This window comes from Zalophus californianus, chromosome 12 (genome assembly GCF_009762305.2).
Source record: "Zalophus californianus isolate mZalCal1 chromosome 12, mZalCal1.pri.v2, whole genome shotgun sequence".
Taxonomy (NCBI): Eukaryota; Metazoa; Chordata; class Mammalia; order Carnivora; family Otariidae; genus Zalophus; species Zalophus californianus.
This window is the reverse complement of record NC_045606.1, coordinates 50,840,408-50,861,472: the sequence shown is the minus strand read 5'-3', so window position 1 is coordinate 50,861,472 and position 21,065 is coordinate 50,840,408. Positions and strand designations below refer to the sequence as shown.

At 36.2% G+C, this 21,065-nt stretch overlaps 1 protein-coding gene across 1 annotated transcript in view; it reads right to left on the bottom strand.

Moving 5' to 3' along the window:
- The window catches only part of HDAC9 (histone deacetylase 9), a 739,057-nt gene that overhangs the window by 34,543 nt on the left and 683,449 nt on the right, over window positions 1–21,065 (bottom strand). Inside the window, exon 28 of the mRNA XM_027573169.2 lies at window positions 15,181–15,265. Within this exon, the coding sequence (XP_027428970.2) occupies window positions 15,181–15,265 (85 nt within the window). The remainder of the gene's footprint in view (window positions 1–15,180; window positions 15,266–21,065) is intronic.

The following is a 21,065-nucleotide window of genomic DNA, read 5'->3' as shown; positions in this document are numbered from 1 at the left end:
CTTTTATTAATTTATTTACTTTTTAATGTACTTATTTTATTTATTTATTTGACAGAGAGAGACACAGCGAGAGAGGCAACACAAGCAGGGGGAGTGGTAGAGGGAGAAACAGACTCCCCACTGAGCAGGGAGCCCAATGCTGGGCTCAATCCCAGGACCCTGGGATCATGACCTGAGCCGAAGGCAGACACTTAACGACTGAGCCACTCAGGTGCCCCTAATAATACTAAATTTTAAAGTGGACACTGCCACTCATTCAACAGCATAATGTCTTCAGGATTCATGTTACTCATGATATCACTATGTCCCCAAGATGAATGATGAACATCGACAAACATTTTGTGTAAGTTACATGGTCATTATCAACTTTCTTAGGAAAAAGCAATTGAGCACTACATCTTTTGACATGCACATTTGTTTCTGAGCATCTTTCAGCTAATTGTATTGATAGCAAAATTAAAATATGTAACCACAAAATAAATAGTTGTGAAGTTGCAATGTTCAATAATTGATGAAACCTCTGTAGAAGAAACATTCAGAGTGTAAATACTGCATTCAGGACTACTCTCTCTCTATTTCTTGAACATATTTTAACCATCCCTAACCTTTATTCCCCACATTTCCCCTAATCCCAACCCCTGGTGGCTTGGTGCCTTCATGCATGTCACAAGCTGTGGCTGTAGCACACCTGCCTGGTGTACCAGGTGGCAGCAATGTTGAATATTTCTCCTTCCACCTTCCAGGCCAGAATTTTAGGTGGCTTTTACAATTGGTGTCTGTTATTTCAACATCCCATCCAGATAACCACTTGTTTAAGATTTCTCATTTTTTAGAAATCAAATTGGTCCCACACCCTGTTTTTGCAAATAAAGTTTTACTGGAATACAACTGTGTTCATTACACACTGGCTATGGCTGCTTCTTTGCTACAGTGGAAGAATTAAACAGCTGCAACACAAAGCCTTACAAATTTACCATCCTACATTGTACAGAAGAACTTTGTTGACCTCTGGTTTAAAACAAGGAGGTATACAGACTCAGTGTTATTTTGTAAAAAAATATAAGTAAATAAAAAATTACTGTGGCAGCACTTTAGAGAATAAGTGGAGACAGCAAGAGTGGATGTGGGTAGACTACTTTTAGGATATAAAAATGGTCCAGGAGAAAGCCTGATTTGGGACAGTGGCCATGGGAACAAAAATAAGTGGATGGATGAATGAAATGTTTAAGGGATATGACAAACAGGATGGAGCAATGGGCTGGATGTAGACAGCAATGGAAAGAAAACATGAAAACTAATTCCTAGATTCCTGTATAGCAAAACTAGTAGGAAAAGGGTGCCATCTACTTGGATCAAGAAACCTGGAAGAGGTTGAGGTTTGGGAAAAGAATAATGACAATGGCTTTGGACATGTTGACGAGATGTGCCCTTGTGGTATCAAGGGAAAGATGCTGAGCTAGAACTTTAATAAACAGACCTGAGGTCTGAGCTGAAGATATAAATTTTTAGAGTTATAGAGACGACTATGAAGCTATGATCTGGGACAAAAACAACAATAAGTAAAATGATATGAAACACTTATTGAATATCTATGATATGCTTATGCTAATGTATATGTTATTTCATATAATTCCAAAACTACCTTGTGAGATAGAATCTTTCATTTTCTTTATTTTATAGATGAGAAAACTGAAGTAAAGAGGGTTGAAATAACTTACTCATATTGTACACTTAGAAGGAGAATATATAGTGTGAAAAGGATTTAGGTAGAGAATGATGGGCTCAGTAAGAAGAGATTCTACATATAATGTTGCATCCAGGGGCGTTAGGAAGGGCACCAGCAGTCTGTTTGGTTGGCTAAAACATGGACAAAAAGCTGGTTCTCAGTGAGTGATTTAGAAATGTCAGACCTTTCTTGGTTTAATGAAGAGGAAGGGATTCAAAGACATAGGGAGATTGGACTGTTAGAGTATATTTGTCCTTTAGGACCTACTCATTCACACTGGAAAGGTCCAGAAGGCATGCCTTTTACCACAACTCTAAGAAATAAACTTGTGAGGGGGTGGTCCTGGAATTCCTGAAGAGCCTTGTGATTGCTCATTTCTGTAGACCATAACTTACAGTGGGAACTATGGTCATTGAATTGGGAAGCCTAAGTACAGTGGGAGTAATTAGATCCGGGTGGCAGGGGGCAAGTGGCAGCATTCAACTGCGAAAGACAAGGTGGGTATGGTTGCATAATGGACAGCAGAGTCAAGGTAACTGGTTTGACAGAATAGTGGAACGGCCTTTAGAAGACTCAGTTTCAGTACAAGCCAGGTAGTAATATCTTGTAGGACTGGGGCAAGTTTCTCTAGAAGGATGCATATGCTCTAATCAGCATCCAATATATGGTGCTGTTTCTCCCATATCCAGGATTCATGTGTTCACAAATCAAGGGGTGGAAATGGGAGTCTCACCACTCAATATTACATCTAGTCACCCACTGGCAACATTTTTACTTTCTGTTCCTGAGACCTTACACTCTGCTAGCCTAAAGGTCCTAGTTCCAAAGGGAAGAAAGCTTCCACCAGGGATACAACAATGATTCCATTAAACTGGATGTTAAAACTCCTGCCTTGCCACTTTGGACTCCTCATGCTTCCAAATCAATAGGCAAAGAAAGGAATTACTGTGGTGAGTGGGATGATTAATCCTGATTATCAAAGAACATTGGCCTGCTACTCCACAATGGAAGTAAGGAAGAGAATGTGTGGAATACAAGGAGATCCCTTTGGGCATACTTTAGTACACTATGCCCTGTGATTGAGGTCAATGGAAAACTACAACAACTCAATCTATGCAGGACTACTAATTCAAGAATGAAGGTCTGAATCATTCCACCAGGTAAGGAACCATAACCAGCTGAGTTGCTTCCTGAAGGCAAAGGGAATACAGAATAGGTAATAGAAGAAGGTGGTTATAAACACCAACTATGGCCACATGACAAGTTACAGTAACAAAGAATATAACTGTCAGGAGCGTTTTTCCTCCTTATTTATTATGAATATATTTGTATGCAAGTATCTTTGTTTTTCTCTGTCCCCTTCTCCCCTATCTTATAACATAAGATGCATCAACTTTATTTCATAGCATTTAAGTATTGTTAATTTTACATCATAGTATTTAAGATATGGGATAATGAGAAGAGCAAACATCACTCAAAACTGTAGCTACTCTCCTGGTGAAGTGCTTAGTGTGTTTTCAGTTGTAGTCAGGAAAGTTGTATCATGTTAGGCAGAACTATGACTTTGTTATTTTCTACAAATGGAGATTAAGTATGGTTTAAGATGTGTATGGTGCCAAGTTGACAAGAGGTGGACTTGTGATGGTTAATTTTTATTGTCAATTTGACTGGGCCACAGAGTACCCAGTTAAACACTTGTTTTAACTATTTGGTTAAACATTATTCTGAGTATGTCTGTGAGGGTGTTTCTGGAAGAGACTAACACTTGAATCAATAGGCTGAGTAAAGCAAATTGCCCTCCCCAGTATGGGTGGGCCTCATTCAGTAAGTTGAAGGCCTGAATAAGGGAGAATTCTCTCTCTCTGTCTTCAAGCTGGGACATCAATCCTTTTGTCCTTGGCATCAGAGTAGAAGTTAAACCACTGGTTTTCCTAGTTCTTGGGTCTTTGTACTTGGACTGGAATCATGCCATCTACTTTTCTGGGTCTCCAGCTTGCCAAATGCAGGTTTTGGAATTCTCAGCTTCAATTACAACTGCATGAACTATTGCCTTATAATATGTATTTGTTTATATTTATATTTGTTATAGTTATTGTTAGTTATATAGATTATGTCTGGAGGATCCAGACTAATACAGGTAGGGAAAAACCAAGGTGAACTTGGAACATTTTATGATTCCAGAAACTAAGAAAGTGCTCACAAGAAGACAGACCATGTCAAAAGGACATAGGAGCCAGCCTGAAAGAGCTCCCAATGACCAAAGCTAAAATAACCTGTGCAACAAAATTAATAATGGAAAGAAAAAGGACAGTTCCTCATTACAGATAATTCCTAAATAATAACTTCTAAGGAGTAAGGAAAATAGAAAATCAGCATTGGAATACCAGAGTAATAATTTTTGCAGGTAAGATCCACTGATGGCTGCTAAAATTAGTGGACAAAAGGTTGGGGAAAAAAAACAGGATATTTGCATAATTGCAAACTATCTTTCCAACATATTTATTAATTCCAAAGGGAAACATGGTAACATCACATTAGAGAGCTCCATAATCAAGTGATCAAGGTTAATCTCACCAAAAATAGGACATACTAACATTATGTACCGCAGATCTGAAGCACTAAGCAACTGCATCACTGCTGTGGTAATCTTGTCCAAAATGCACATCCTCACTTTACTCATGAGAAAACATCAGAGAATACCAAGCTGAAAGATGTTCATCAAACTAATTAACCAGTACTCTTCAAAGTGTCAAGCTCATAAAAGGCACGGAAAGACTGAGGAAATGACAGATGTGAGAAGACTGAGATACAACAACTAAATGTAATGGGTCAATCATAGACTGAATCCTAGAATAGAACAAGGAAATTAGTGAAAACGTGGTGGACTCCAAAGAGAGTCTACAGTTTAGTTAAGAGAACTGTATTACTGTTAATTCCTTAGTTTCTGTAATTGTGCTAAGGTTATACAAGATGTCAACATTCAGGGAAGCTGGATAAAGGTCATATGAGAACTCTGTATTATACTTGCAACTTTTCTCTAAATCTAAAATCATTTCAAAATAAAAAGTTTAAAAAAATCACCTTTTTAAATCTGGCAGCAGAAAGGCCACTGGTGACCATGGGTCAGAGTGCAACCAGACTAGAAAGGTTCTGACAGGGATTGGAGCTAAGAAAATGGGGATGACTAAACAGAAACAATTTTCAAGACTTTGTTCTGAAAGGGTTGACGAGAAATGGGTGGTAAACTGAAGGAATGAGGTAGCTGGAGTTTCCTTTTGTTTTTTTAAGATGAGGGGTATTTTAGGGTGCTTAAATGTTGATGGCAACGAACAGCTCAAAAATAGCAGTTTGGTAGCTAGAGTTTAAGGTTTGTTGCTGAGATTAAGGGGGGAGGTAAAGGTAAGATGCATAGAGGTTTGAGGACAGAGAAGTTTGAAAGGTAGAGCAAGTTGACCTGAGAAACAGCAGGATTACAATGGGTCCATTTGAGTTTGGTGATCATAAATTTACAGGAAGCCAAACTGCTATGATGCAGGACAATCATGAGCAGACGTGTTTATTTAGGTCCCGTGTTGGAGAAAGTTCTCTGTAGAATATATCCAGGGTTGAGATTTTATTAGATTGGTTAAGTAGAAAGGTAAGATTTTTAAGGCAGATTGAAAGGCAAATGAATTTAAGTGTTATTGTTTTCAAGATGGATGTAGAAGTGGAGAAAAGAAAGGAAAATGAATTAAAAGAAATGATAAACGAAATGAAGAGTCTTAGGTGTGTGGGTTGACAATTCTATGGCATATGGGTCTGATGTATCCCTCTCTGGCAAGAGATATGCCTGCCAGTACTGGCTTGGGATACATTTCCCCCCACCACCCCCGGGTCTGCTAAGACAGTAACAGATGGTCATCTGCTCTCCAGGTTCATATTATTTCCTTTTTCATTCTTTATTCCTATGAGTGTATGTCTGAAAAACAAAACAAAACAGAACAAAACCCCTCTTTTTTATTATCTTAGTGGAGTTCCATGGAGGAGTGAAAGTACATGAGTATTTTTAATCCGTTATCATTACTTGAAAATAGTGCCCTTCCTCCATTTTAACCCCACAAATAAGGCTTATTATTCTCTTGTTTCTCTTTTCTGTTGACTTTCCCTAGTGTCTTGTGCCCTGTGTACTTGATTTTATTCATTTATTTAAATAAGTATATATTTATTTATTTGAATTCATATGAATTCAAATTTTGAATTTGAATTTGAGTTCATTTTGTTGAACTTGGTCTCAGCATACACTGGGGTCTAAATTAAGGATACTCTTGCTTCCTTCAGAACTAGGAGTAGAGCAAGATAAAACCTCTTTGGTACCCATCAAATTCATACCCCCAACTATGATGCAGATCTTAGGCTTTCTCATGCACTGATATTGTCATTTGACCCAGGGATACCCTCCCTGTTTGTGCTACTTACTCTATTAAATTTCAGCTTATTTCTTTTTTCCTCCTATTCCCTTACATTCTACTAAGTCTAGTAATATATTAAAATAGATTGTTTTAATGTAGGCAGAATCTCTCATATTTTAGGAGAGGTCTACTCTAGTGTCTATCCTGGGATATCTGGGAATAGGAAATGTGGTGAAACTCTGCTCTTATCTGTGAAAAGAGAAACAGGAGGTCATATGCTTTAACAGAAAATGGGCTTTGATAGCATAGTCATATCAGAATTCAAATCTTGGTTTTCCTGCTTACCTGTGGAAAGACCTTCAACAAGAGACCTATACTTGTTAAGCCTCAATTCATTAATGAACAAGATGAAACTAATTATGCTAATTATGCATTGCAGAGTTGTGTGAGGACTAGATATAATATATATAAATACCTAGCAAATGATCTTTTCCTGAACTTGACCTTCTAAACACACCTTATCTCAGTGAATGGAATCAAATGTATGTGTGAAGCTCATCTGGGTGCTAACAGTTGACTGTATAATTACAGTGCATTCCTATTCTTAAAGAGGTTCAGTCCTGGAAACATGCATAGTTTTTATTTATTCTCATGGTTTGATCAGTTTTGCCTTAGTAGAACATGAGTGAAAGAAAAATCATGATTACAGATGCAGTCGGAATAAAAAAAAATTCCAGACAAATCTCTAAGCAGATAGCAGATTTTCCTTTTGGTTTTGGTACTTTATAGTATTAGTGCTCCACCAAACAATAATCAGAATCTCAAAATTTCAAGAGAATGGTTAATTAGAAGTTCAAAATCAACTTTCAAAGACCTACAGTACAAGTTTGATCTGGCTCTGATGCAAGCAAGGGTTGATGGGGTTAATAGTAGGAAAATGTTTAATGCTGCTTTTCTTCAATGCAGGTCTGCCTGGCCCAGGTCTGCAACGTCAAGGCCTCTGTCTCAGCCAAAAAATCTATGACAAATAGCAGCTCACACCTGACAACAGTGAAGGTTTTAAACTCAAAAGGGCAGGAATTTGAAATTCTGCCAATCCTTGCATTTTTCTGTGATTAGATGTATTTTACAAGTTTACAAGTGGCTCCAAAGTAGATTCATAGCTCCATGGCTCCTTGTAATTTGGCACTACCCTTCTAGAACTGACTGACTAAACCTCAATTAACCAGAACTTCCAAAACTCCAAATCATCAGTTAAATTAATTTTTTTCCTAAACATGTCATTTTTTAAAGAAATGAAAAAGGATACACAAAAATTGCAAAAAGAATGAATTTATTTGTGAGATAGAATAACATAATGGTTAAGACTATAGACTCTGGAACTACACTGCTTGATTTATGATGTTGCCTTTATCCACTTATTAACTGTCTAACTTTGGGGAAGTTAATTAACCTAGATGTACCTCAGTTTACTTGGCTGTAAACTGGAAATGAAAATAGTACCTACTTCATGGGGTAGTTAAGAAGATTAAATGAGTTAATTTATATTAATAAGAGTGCTTAGAACAATACCTGGCACACTGAAAACACTCAGTAATTGTTACTTTTTTATTTGCTAGCAGCTTACAGGGTTTGCAGTGTGTAAATAATTTAATCTAATATCCCTCAATAACTTCACTGTAGTAAAAACTGATATTTAGGATGATGCTGCCTCCCCCCCAACTTCAAGCATTTTAATTAACAAAAATTCTTCTTCTTCTTTTTTTTAAGTAAACTCTACACCCGACATGGGGTTCAAACTCACCCCATGATCAAGAGTCACATGCTCTACCGACTGAGCAGGCCGGGCATCCCAAATTTCTTTAAGTCTAATGTTTTTCATCTTCCTCTTCAAACCGTTATTTTCCTGCACTGTTCCCTATCACAGGAAGTGACACCACCATCTACTCAGTTGTCCAAGTCTGAAATCTAGAAATCCATTAATCCCCTCCATGCCAATTAATTACCATACCAACTCAATTCTACTTCTGAAATAAACTGCTCACATCTGACAATAAGCCATGCTAAATCTCCTGTCCTTACTGCAGACATAATAATCTTTTGCAATGCAGATTTGACCATGTTCCTTCTCTGACTGAAATGAATCCCCAAATCCTTATGAGTTAAAAGTTCCTTTCCAACATTGTGGGTTATCTCTTATTCTTCTTCCCTGGACCTCAATAGGATGAAGATGGAGGAGAGAGGAAAAGAGAAAGAGATAAGAAAAAAAAGACAGAAAATCAAAATGAAATAAGAAGGAACAAAAAGAGAAGAAAACTGAATGTGGTTTAGGATTGGGTGTGGAGTCAAGAAGCTAGTAAAGGTTGTAAGATGATTTATGCAGCATATGTTGCAATCTGGGGAACAACTCTTTAATCGGTGTGCATAGCCCCATGAGGTCAAGATATTGGACAGTTTCCTTACAACAAGAGATGTATACATATTCCTTTCAGCTTAGAAACAATCTGGATTTTCTCCTGATTTGTCTGATGTAAATGCCCCTTCTCCCTGGTAAGGGGGTACATAAAGGGTATTAGTCTAATGGGAGGAAATGGCTGAGAATGGCATTACACTGGGTATTATGCGCAAACAATGAATCATGGAACACTACATCAAAAACTAATGATGTAATGCATGGTGATTAACATAACAATAAAAATTTTAAAAAGACAATGGTTGTCTCTTTAGAACAAGTCTTACTTTAATAGCTTTGTTTCATTAATTACTATCTAGATCTCTTAATCGCTAAGAGACGTGAATAGCACTCCTCTGATTATCCACTTAGTGGGTACATCAACAGTTTATTTTATTTTACCAACTAGTAATCTCCATTGGAAATAGAGTAGAAATGAAATCAACAAAATTAGCTTGCCTTCGTTTGCTTGTAACATCATTTGTTACTTCTTTTTCTTTTTTTTTAAGATTTTATTTATTTGTGAGAGAGAGAGAGAGCATGCGCACAAGCAGGGGGAGTGGCAGGCAGAAGGAGAAGCAGGCTCCCCACTGAGCAAGGAGCCCGATGTGGAACTTGATCCCAGGACCCTGGATTCATGACCTGAACCGAAGGCAGAAGCTCAACCTATGGAGCCACCCAGGCATCCCATGTTACTTCTTATTTCATTGCGGTGCTTGAACCAGGGGATAACTGACTACCTCAGTCAATTACCTGGTCACGTGGTATATTCTCCTGCAATGAGAAAATCCTATCCCTTTTCATACTGGCCTCAAAAGCTGGGTAAATTCAGAGGACCACAAATTAACTTCTCATTGACCTAAATAACTGTGTGTGTGTGTGTGCGTGTGTGTGTGTGCACGCGCGCGCGTACATGCACATATGTGTGTTTTAAGAAATAGAGAGACTTAGCTATACTGATAAATTTTATATGCTGGAAACATGGATGTTGTTTGACAAGAATATACCTGACAAATACTGTCCCTTCCTCATTCTGGCCCATGTAACCATTTTGCTGTGATTGGCATAATAAGAAGCTCTAAGAAGACCCCAATCCACTAAACAAAGGAAGAATCCTTGGAGTAAAGATGAGAGTGGGGGCCGAGGGGGAAAATAACCATTTTTTTTTATAATCCTGACTCTTATTTCCCATTTTGTTGCCACAGTAGATCCAACTTAGTAAAGTAGGATGGTGATATGCCATGCCATTCCTCTGGAAATTTCTCAGAAAATTTGTGTCTTATTAATCATGGCTTGTGAGTGGCGGAGAGGATTATATTGAAGTTCTTGTCATCTTTAAATCCTCTACACTAGTGTTTTTCAACTTATCAGCTGCAAAACACTGGAGGGTTGCAGCAAAATTTTTAAAGAATCCTCAAATCCTTTTGTACATATACATTTTTCTTGATCCACAAATCAAAAGATACTATGATTATCACTATTATCATGCAGGCGGTCTAGAAAACTGGTTGACACTTAAAAAGAGTACCCTTCTTACTAAAAATTTAAATAAATAAAAGGAAACCATGGCTCTATACTTGTGGTTTTCATATTTTGGGGTTTCACAGATCAATATCAATATCATTCATTACATGTTTTGGACCTTAAAATTATAGTCTTTCATACTACATGAATTAAGTTTTATGAAAAACTCACTTCATGGTTCCTCCCTTCAGAATCAGTAAACATGGTATCATGGGCCAGGACTGGTGTGAAAAAAGGCATTTGGGAAACTTGCTTCTTATCTTCCAATGCAAAAGAAAGGAAGAAGAGTGCAATGGACTCTATAAGTTCTTAGGATGGGTTTTAGGAAAGGAAACATACATATGAGGATCACTTATCCTTCTCTGGGCTGATGCTTACCTGGCATCACTTGTTGGTGATTACAGTCATCAGCCAACAATTAATTTCAGCTCTGAGAATTGCCATCTCAAAGATTAGTGACAGAAATGGTAGCTCACAAGTAATCCATATTCTTTCCAATTTAGAAATGATTCATCATTATGGGTTATGGAAGACAGAAGAAAAGAGCTTGCATATATTTTGCCCATTCTTCTTAATCTCTTGTCTGCATGGGTTAGCCAGGCAAGGAGTATAATTACCTTAGTTAAAAAAATCAACATGGCTAAGAAAAAAAAATGTGGCAAATATTGACAGATTAGCTGATTCATTCATTCAGTAAACATTTGCACAATGCCTACTATGTGCCAGACACTGTGCAAAGGATTCAATGACTAAAAACAAAGAACATCAGCAAAAACAATCTCTGCTATGAAAACACACAGGAAATGTGCCTAATCTAGAATAACAATGAAGAGATACATGGCTTCCCAAAAGAGATAACATCTGAACTAAGTCTAGAAAACTTATAGGGATGAGGCAAAACATTTGTTAGCAGAGTGAACAGCATGTGCAAACATGAAGCTTCTTGACCATCTCTTTTGTCATCTCAAAAATGTCTGATCTTTGTATACATCCACCATCTTGAGATGAAACCAGAACCTGACCTGTCAGGAGGGGTCTTTATTACCTGTCAGGAGGAATGGTTGTCCTGACGTGTTGCCTTGTAAGGTCTTTTCTTCTCAGTTAAATCAGTAACATAAACAAGGATAGGACAACAGGATGGTCCTGCTGCCAAATAGTCTCATACATGTGGCCAGGCAAAGGGCCAATGCTAATCACAGCCTCCAGCACCTGCATACCCTCAGCTGGGGGGCTCAGTTCTCAAAGAGAAATTCACATAAGGCCTGTCAGCACCTCACTGTCTGCCTCAGGACAAGGCTATCTAGGAACTTGCCTGAATGTTTCCCACATGCTACAAATCCTGCTTCTCAACATTTACATAGTTTTCTGATATTGTAGTCCCAAACTGAAGCACAAAAGAATCCTTCACAACCTGTACTAGGAGGTAGACTGAAATTCAAACATCCCCCAAAGTTAAAAGGAGGCACCTGTGTGATGCTCAGAGACATATGCGAAGAGGAGTTTCTTTAGTTAAACAAAGGCTACCTTAAAGTCAACATGTGCAGCTGCAAAGGTCCCCCATGTACAGAAGAGTCCCCATGCTTGGTTCAATGCTCTGTGGTCACCTTCCTCAATTGTGGTAATTTTTTAACATGGAAGCATTCACACATTTTCATTTTGCACTGGGATCCAAATTATGTGGTGAATTTTGACTACTTTCCCCACTAAAGGGGAAATGCGGAGCCCAGTGAAGGGCCTGGAGTCCTATAAGAGCACTTGAAATGGAAGACTGGGTTATAAAACAGAGAAAAGTAAAAGTAAGAGTAAAATTTTATAGTTTGTAAGGAAATCTAGAATTGTTTGCTAGGCCAGAAGCCCATAATTTTAATTTCTCAAGCCATTATAAAGTTTGTTACTCGGAAACACTGACTTTAATTTTATTGCTTTATGGACCTTATGCAACCCCTTTCTGTTTCTGTAGTCTGGAAGAGTGGCCCCAAAGACATACAATTAAATGGGCCCAAAAGACACACAATTCACAGAACCACATAAAATGTACCACAGAGTGTCAAAGCCGAAGTCTGAAACAACTTTCTCTGTAGTGATTCTATTCTATGTCCCAAATGCCAAATGATCACTCTCATCTTGTATTTGTCTTTCCCTTTTCCTTGACTCACCATTCAGTTCCTTCTCATCCACAACCTTAGTGCTTTCACCCTGTGGTGATGTTAGTATCAGCCTTTCTTGGCAAATACCTTTTCACATCACTACCACCTTGAATTTTATCAGGGCTGGCTGCATAATTCACAGGGCCCAGTGTAAAATAAATGTGGGCCCCTTGTTCAAAACTTAATAAACATTTAAAGACAGCAACAGTAAGAGCATTAAACCATGCACAGAACTCTTCTAAGTGTGTGGCCTATGTGACTGCAGAGGCCGAACACCCATGAAGCCAGCTCTGATTCTCAGTGGCCAAAATTGGGTCATGTACTCATTCCTTAACCAATCACTGTGAAGTGGGTTGACTAGTTTAGCCTTAGACTAAGAACAGCTCCCCTATAGCTGGGCATAAGTTCATCTTCCCCTGAGTTGCATGGTATCCAGTGACAAGGATTCATGAGTAAAACCAGGCTTCTTTTGAGTATAAGTGAGGAAGGCATTGTTGCTGAGTAGCCAACAACATCTACTACATTATATGTCTATGACTAAGAAAAAGGAGGTCTTCTTCAGAAGCTCCCTTTGATGCAAGTTCTGGTTCCCTAGGGCCTTGAAGATAAAATCCTACACTTAAATCTGCCTACTCTTGATTTCCAGGCTCCTATGCACTTCAAACCTCTCCCCTGCTGCCAACCCTTTCTATAGGTACCTGCAGGGGTGAAAAGATGTGATTCCTGTCCTGCTGATGATTACCCTCTAACTAAGGAACCAAGACTAACAGACTATAAAATACACAAAAAACTCAAATAATAGAAAAAATTTAAAGAAAAATGCTACTAATTAAAACCCACATGTTATTGCTGAGAGTTTGTGGAAGTATTGGATTTATAAGTGCTGGGTGCAATCCTCACTAGGAGTTCAGAAGGAAATGGAATTTTAAATGGGGTAAATGGTTAGTGTGGGGTACTATGAAATGCATTTTGGAACAGAAGACTAATATCCACAATCCATAGTGGCAGAATTCTCATACAGCAAGTTGTGACAGAACGGTCTTTTTTAAGAGTCAAACAGGTTTGTTTGGCTAGTGCAGAGTGCAAAAATCACTTGAAAATGTAATTTTTGCTAAAATGAAAAAAGTCATGCAGTAGAAAGTCATTACTAGGAAATTAGATCTATACAAAAGGCAATAGTACAGTTTCTGAAGATACAAACTATGAATTTTTCATACCTGTGTAAAAATTGAGACCTTTTGTTTTGTTGTTCTCTTCCAAACATTCACTCTTCATCTGGCCAAAACCCTGTTCAGTCCTTAAGACCAGGCTCAGGCTCTATCACTGCCATGAAGCCTTCCTTGAACCTTCCTTGAGCCTTCCTCACTCTAGTATCTCTCAACCCAGCTGAAAGGGACTTAAGAAAGAGAATGCTCCTTCTCCATGAGCTCAGTTCTCCTCATGGCCCCGTATTGGAAGATTTATTTAAGTGTCTCTCACTCACTGGATTGTAACTCTTTAATGCCAAGAACTTTACCTTATTCTTCTTCATAACTTCTGTGCCTTGATAACTGATCAAGTTATCTTCCATCAACATATCATAAGTATTCAAGAATGCTTACTGAAAGCGATATGTTCAGAATATACATAAAAATAACTTTTACTAATCTGTGTATAATGGCAAAAGAATGCTCAGGATAAAAAAGAATAATATGTATAAAAACTAGATATTTTTATACTATTGATGACCTGAAGGAGGTATTAGATTGGATGTAGATGAATATGAGAAGGCTATCAAAGATCACTTCAGAGTCCTTTCCTTGAGATCTGGAATAACATATAATAGAGCCTCTTAATTTACTCTCAGTGGAAATGAGAGAGTTATTGTAATGACAGGATTTTGTACCCAAGCTTATGAATTCTTCTCCAGCCTCCCCTTCTTCATCTGTCAGTTCCTTTATCTTAGTCTTTTTTCAGAGGTTTTGGTCCCCAGTATTTGAATGTTTACCTTTCCATTCTCTGAAAATCTTTAAATATGGACTTTATTCCAGTTATGATATATATAGTTAATAAATATTTATGTGACACCTATGACCAGGCACGAATGAAATTAAGTAAAGTGGAGATTGTTTTGAGCTCCTGTATGGCATAATTTGTAAATAGTCACAGCACCAGATGAATGAATCATACAGAACTCCAAATACACCCATATCTACAAATTACTACTGAGCAAGCAAAGGCAAGGACTCAGAAAGCTAGCAGGAAGCTTCTTAAGTGGTGTTTAAAACATGCTTCTATAGGATGATAGCAAAGCTAAGGGTTTTCCTGATCCTTCACACATAATTTTGCCATTTGGTTTTCTCCTTCATGCTAACGTTCATGTTAATTCCTGCTTGAATTGTTTGTGTGTGTGTGTGTAAGTGTTACCATCTAAAAAGAGTAACTCTTCACAAAGTAGTAGCAATATGAATGGACTGGATAGTAAAATTTCTGACTTCCTTCCTTTCTTTAGTTGTATTTTCTAATAGTGAGGCTTTCTCATTAACTTTTTCCTCTCTTGACAAACTTAAAACCAGTAAATGATTGCTGAATTCCAACATCATTAGGACACAACTTACCCTTAGTTAAGATTAGACAATATAATAAAAATTTCTAGATTAATTTCATTGTTTTGGATAGATACTTAGTGATAGTAATGAAAAAAAATCCAAGTACTTGGAAAATATGAGAAAAACAAGATTCTAAATCTAGAGCCTCTGAGTTACCAGTGTAAGTTTAGATCGCCACAGTAAGAGCAAGGCAGTAACACATTTAGGTATGAATATATAATATGTGCAAATTATAATTCTAAATATATTTCTCATATTTGGAAACTCAAATATGTTTTTCATGTGCTTTCATTTTCAATATAAGTTTAATTAGTTGTACCTGATTAGAAATTTAAAAAAAACTTTAAAGACTTACTTTGAATTTCAATGATCTTCTGTAAAGAAACAACAGCATTCGTATTCGGGGTTTGGTGGAGAATATCTTCGGCAAGTGGCTCCAGCTGCAAGAACAGTAGATAATAATAAGCAGAATATTATGACTTTATAGTAAGTCTGACAGAAGCAAAGAAAACTGAAACAACCCCTCTCCCCACAAAAAAAAAAGCTTGCTCGAAGAACTAGTTAATATTTTCATTTTGCTGATAGTAGTTCTAAAAGTGTAGCCAATTTTATTTTCTGTTTTGCAGCCATGAATTCCAAAGGACTTTTCCATTGGTCACAAAACTAATCTATGAAGTTCCTGAAGCAGGTGCATGTCTGTGTATTATTCATTAAAAATCTGAGTTATTTGTGTAATTTTTGTAGGTTCTTCACAAACCAAATTCCATCATGTCTGTATATGCAGCTGGGCCCTGCAAACAAAATCTCAGGGAAGTTGTAGTGGACAGAAAGTGGGCAGTCTATTATCCATATTTTTGCAGTGTTTTTTACATCCAACCACTTTACACTTCTGGACACTTCACAATAGAAAGCCATGAGACACAGCTGCTCTTATCCAACTGTTTTTAAATAAATGGTGGAGAAAATGTTCAAATAAAACCAAAGCTAAATAACTGTATTTTTAAGGGGAAATAACTGTGCATTTTCATTTAACTTCTACTGTTCTTATAACTAAGCAGATGTCCATGTGGAAACATGGGACAAATTCCTGTCTTGCAAATATATCATGATCTTCTGGAATTATACTGATTTTTCATGGACAAGCTTAGCAAACATTGCTTTCCGAGAAATAAGGAGGAACTTTAAATAATTTATGGAGTGTTTTGACAGAACTAAATCTGATGCTACATCCTAAGAATACCTTGATGATGTAGCTTGGTGTATAGCACCAGAAACTGCAGAGCCAGAACATTTGCAAACAGAATAGCTGTCTAGCTACTGTGACCTAGAAATTAAAGAAAGTTATAGTAACAAAGGTATTAACAAAAAAGGAGTTTTATTAGAAAATGTAAAGTTAATAGTCTCAAACTGATGGTCAAACTATAATATGGCATGAAAAGGAACCAATGTCACTAGACATTATACTGAAATACATACTCATCTATGTCTCTTCATCTGAAGAAAAAAACCTAAGAACTCAGGAATTCCAAGTTTCCACAGCATATGTGAGTGAATCTTCCCCCCAGGGTCTCTCTGAATTGATTATTCTATACTTCAATCATGGAATCTAAAACAATAGCACCTTTCTTCCAGATGCCATAGTATAACCAACTAGCTTAGGGATATTTATACATGGGTAAATTCACGAAATAGAACTTTCAAGAGTGTTTTCCTTAGCTGCCAAAGAAAAACCTTTAAAACATCAAAAGGTTATTTGGAATTCAGTTTAGTGAGAAAAAACACTTCAGTGCTGTAATCTCAAATTCTTAAAATTTTTTAAAATAATTTTTAAAAAATCTGGTATTTCAGATAGTATCTTCAAGAATATGTTATCCTAGTAACATGCTCTTAACTCAGAGAAATTAATGAATCATAGGCAGAAGGTTACTTGGAAAAGTTACTCCAGAATTAGATAGGGTTGAACTACCTTGCTTATAAATACTCTTTCCTTTCACTCTGTCTCAGAGTGAAAGAAATTTTAATAGAAATCAGGCAGATTTTACTAATAAAACATTTTGAAACATCAATGTTTAAATATCTAAGAACAAAAGAACGAGGTGATTTCAGCATATAGCTCTTCAAAAATCTTTCCTGAGACATTAGAGTAAAAATGCTGACAAATTGAAAGGTGTTGGCTACTGGAAAGAAAACTACAGGAAGATTAATGTAAAAACCTCACTTCTGAAACTCTCTTGCATTGAGGTTTGTGGGCTTTTTTTTTTTTTTTTTTTTTTTTTTTAAAGATTTTATTTATTTATTTGAGAGAGAATGAGAGATAGAGAGCACGAGAGGGAAGAGAGTCAGAGGGAGAAGCGGACTCCCCGCTGAGCCGGGAGCCCGATGTGGGACTCGATCCCAGGACTCCAGGATCATGACCTGAGCCGAAGGCAGTCGCTTAACCAACTGAGCCACCCAGGCGCCCTTGTGGGCTATTTTTAAGACCCGGGTTATGCAGAACGTTTAAACGTGATTTAGGGTGTTGAGCGTAAAAATACAAACAACCCTAAACATCCAATTTGGAATCGTCAGTTGGATATGATAAAGTTGTGTCTACTTATAAAGCAACCTAGAAAATTAAAGCAATTACACTGATAATTTAAACCTCCCAAACCATTTCCCTGCATGTTTTAGGTGAATGTCATTTAGAGGATTTAAACTTCAATAAATTGCCCCAATTTGCTTCATTTTAAGGGTATACACACAGAGATGAATTCAGAAAGTTATCAATGTAGGTTCTTTATTTTTAATTTGGTAGCTCTGCAGAGAAGGTAATAGGTAATACTCTGAATTGGCAAGAAGGCAAACGCCATTTAGAGTCTGTTTTTTTTTTTTTTTTTATTTTTTTTATTGTTATGTTAATCACCATATATTACATCATTAGTTTTCATAAAATTAAAACCTTGTATAGAAGGACCACAGAACTGAGTTGTATTTTCTAGTGTTGATTTAATCATTCACAATTAAAAGCACTAAAAACATCTGATTAAAGCAGCTATTTAACAAATATTTATAAGTATTGGTCATTATTAGTAATCTAATAACTAACTGTAATGACTTAATATTAAATGAATAGTCATTTTTCTTAAATTTGGGGCAAAAATTAAGGATATGCAGTAAAGCTGTTATGTATTTAGTTTGGCTAGTAAGACGTAGCAAAATCATTGGCTATTGAGTCTAATCAATGTTAGTTAAGAGTTATTGAAAGCTAAATAAGGATATATTTTATGTAAATCAGAGTACTTTTGTATTTAAAACTTATAGGAAGATAAAGCAGATGCAGATGTAGGAAATATCACACACCCATCATGCTATCTTTGTTGAGCATTTCCATCAAGTAATAACAATTATAATGGAGTAATAAGATACAAGGTAATTTTAACACAACCTCTTGACACATGAAGTTCTCATCCCGCTTTATTAGATCTAAAGCTTAAATTCAACCATTAGTTATAGAACTTTATAGAAATGTTCTGACTCAGTGACAAGGACATTTATTTTTCTACATTTTTTACACAAAGTGGCAATACCATATTGATGTATTCAGATGTTTGCTAAGTTTTACATATCATGTAATTTCTAACTGTACAGCTATTTTAAAACACTATAAAAATTGTGGCTATTATTGTGTTGTAAATAAGTAATTTTCATATTCTTTAGAATCAGATCATTTAAATAATCAAAAGTCTGGGGCGCCTTGGTGGCTCAGTAGGTTAGGTGACTGCCTTCAGCTCAGGTCGTGATCCTGGAGTCCCGGGATTAAGTCCCGCATTGGGCTCTCTGCTTGGCGAGGAGCCAGCTTCTCCATCTAACCCTCCCCCCTCTCATGTAATCTCTCTCTCTCTCATTCTCGCTCTCTCAAATAAATAAATAAATCTTTAAAAAAATAATCAAAAGTCATTTTAGTTGGCTAAGATGCATTTATAGAAATGGGCAAGGGTATCCTTGGAGATGCTTTTGAGTAAGAGTTTTAAAACTCACGCTGTACTCATAAAACATGAAAATCAACTTTATTATTTTCATGATTCAGAACAGAAGAGAACAAAGCTACAGAGATTTTGCAAACAGGTACATGAGGATAGATGTATACATTAATCAAGCAAAGGATCTACTAACTACTCTTGTTAGCTTTTATGTTTCCCAAATATGCCAAGTATTTTCACACTTTTATGCCTTTATTTATTGTTTCTTCTAAATTCGATTTTCTCTATCCTTATTTGAATTGGTGAAGCCTTACTAAATCATCCAAAGACCAACACAAACAATGCCCGCTCTGTGATATCTTTTCTAAAATTCTTTGATAGAGCAATTTGCTTCCACCTCTGTGCCTTCTTTCCACACAAATATTCTTGTTTACTCTACACATTTTATTGTAGTAAGCCACGTCTATTATTTTCTACTTTGTTGTGAGCCATTTAAAGGCAAAGACAGAGCCTGGGATAGGGTGGGTATTTTAAAAATGTTGAATGAATGAAGGAAAGATTAATTGAAAGAAAACATGAAGAGGTTGCCTTTATTTTGCCCTCCAGAGCTAAGAGACCTAAGTGGAATAGGTTCTTCTCTTGGTTGTCTGCTATAGTCAGGGTATGGTTTAGGGTGAGGGACTAGGAAGAACAATAGTGATAATTCATTTTTAAATCAATATAATTGATTTTAATTGATGTTTTAATTGATTTTTGAACTTCAAATGATTTTGAAATTGAGTATCAATTTCTTTAAAACTTATTAATTCCAGTAATGTATATATGAATAATTTTGTATAGACTTTCTACATACACAATTATATCATCTGTAAAAAATAACAGATTTGTTTATTCTTCTCCAATCTTTATTTTTTTTCTTACCCTATTGCACAGTCTAGGACCACTGTGCAATGTTAAAATGAAGCAGTAAAAGTGAGCTTCTTTGCCTTGTTTTTGATTTCAAAGAAAAATCCCATATTTCACCCTTAAATCTGATGCATACTGTAGAATGTTTGCAGATATCCTTTATCAAGTTAATAAATTTTCCTTTTATTCCCAGTTTGCCAAAAGTAGTTATCATAATTGGGTGTTTAATTTATCAACTGATTTTTAAGCATCTATTGAAATGGTATATTTCTTCATCATTTTCTCAATGTGGCAAATTATAATTACTTATTTTGGAATTTTTTAAAAAGATTTTATTTATTCATTTGAGAGAAAGAGAGAGGGAGAGAGAGGAAGTGAGAGGGGAGAGGCAGAGTGAGAAGCAAACTCCCTGTTGAGAAAGGAACCCAACGAAGGCTGGATCCTAGGACCCAGAGATCATGACCAGAGCAGAAGGAAGATGCTTAACCATTGGCCACCCAGCTGCTCCTTATTTTGGAAAGTTAATATATTCCTGGCTTAAATACAACTTTGTTATGGGTTTTTAAGATATTGATGAATGGCTAATATTTTGCTTAGTGGTTTGACTGCTATGCTTATGAGCAAGATCTTCCTATTATATTCCTTTCTTATAATGTTCTTTTAAGTTTGAGATGTCATATTATACTGGTTTAAGAAAACAGCTGTGAAGTGTTCTTCCCATCTCTCCTCCCTTTACTCTGTAACAGTATAAATTACAGAATTCACTGATGAAACTATGTGGGTCTAGTATTTTCTCTTGGTAAATTTGGCATTCAAGATTCAATTTTGTTAATAATTATAGTGCCATTCAAATTTTCTGTCTTTCTGATTCGGTTTTTGCAAGGTTGTATTTTTATAAGAAGTTTTCCATTTCAAATAAAATTTCAACTTTTTTTTACATAACAATTTTTCTTTAATACATTAAAATTTGTACTAAGACCCCCTTTTTTCATTTTGAGTACTGGTAAAGCATAACTTTTGTCTGTCAATCAGTCTTGCTAGAGTTCTATCAATTTTGTTAATTATTTCAAAGAACTAAACTTTGACTTCTAAAAATCATATATGATTTTTGTTTTGTATTTCACTATTTCTTTTTTTTATATCTCTTTTGCTTACTTCATGTTCAATTCATTGCTTTGATTTTTTAACTTCTTCAGTTGTATGCTTCTATCTTTAATTTTAAACTTTCTATTCTAATATACACATTTAAAAGTTTTATACTTCCCCAAATTCACCTTTATATACATGACACAAATTTTAATATTTCATATTTTCATAATCATTCAACTCAAAATATTTTCTAGTTTCCATCATGATTCCTTTGGCGCATGAGATA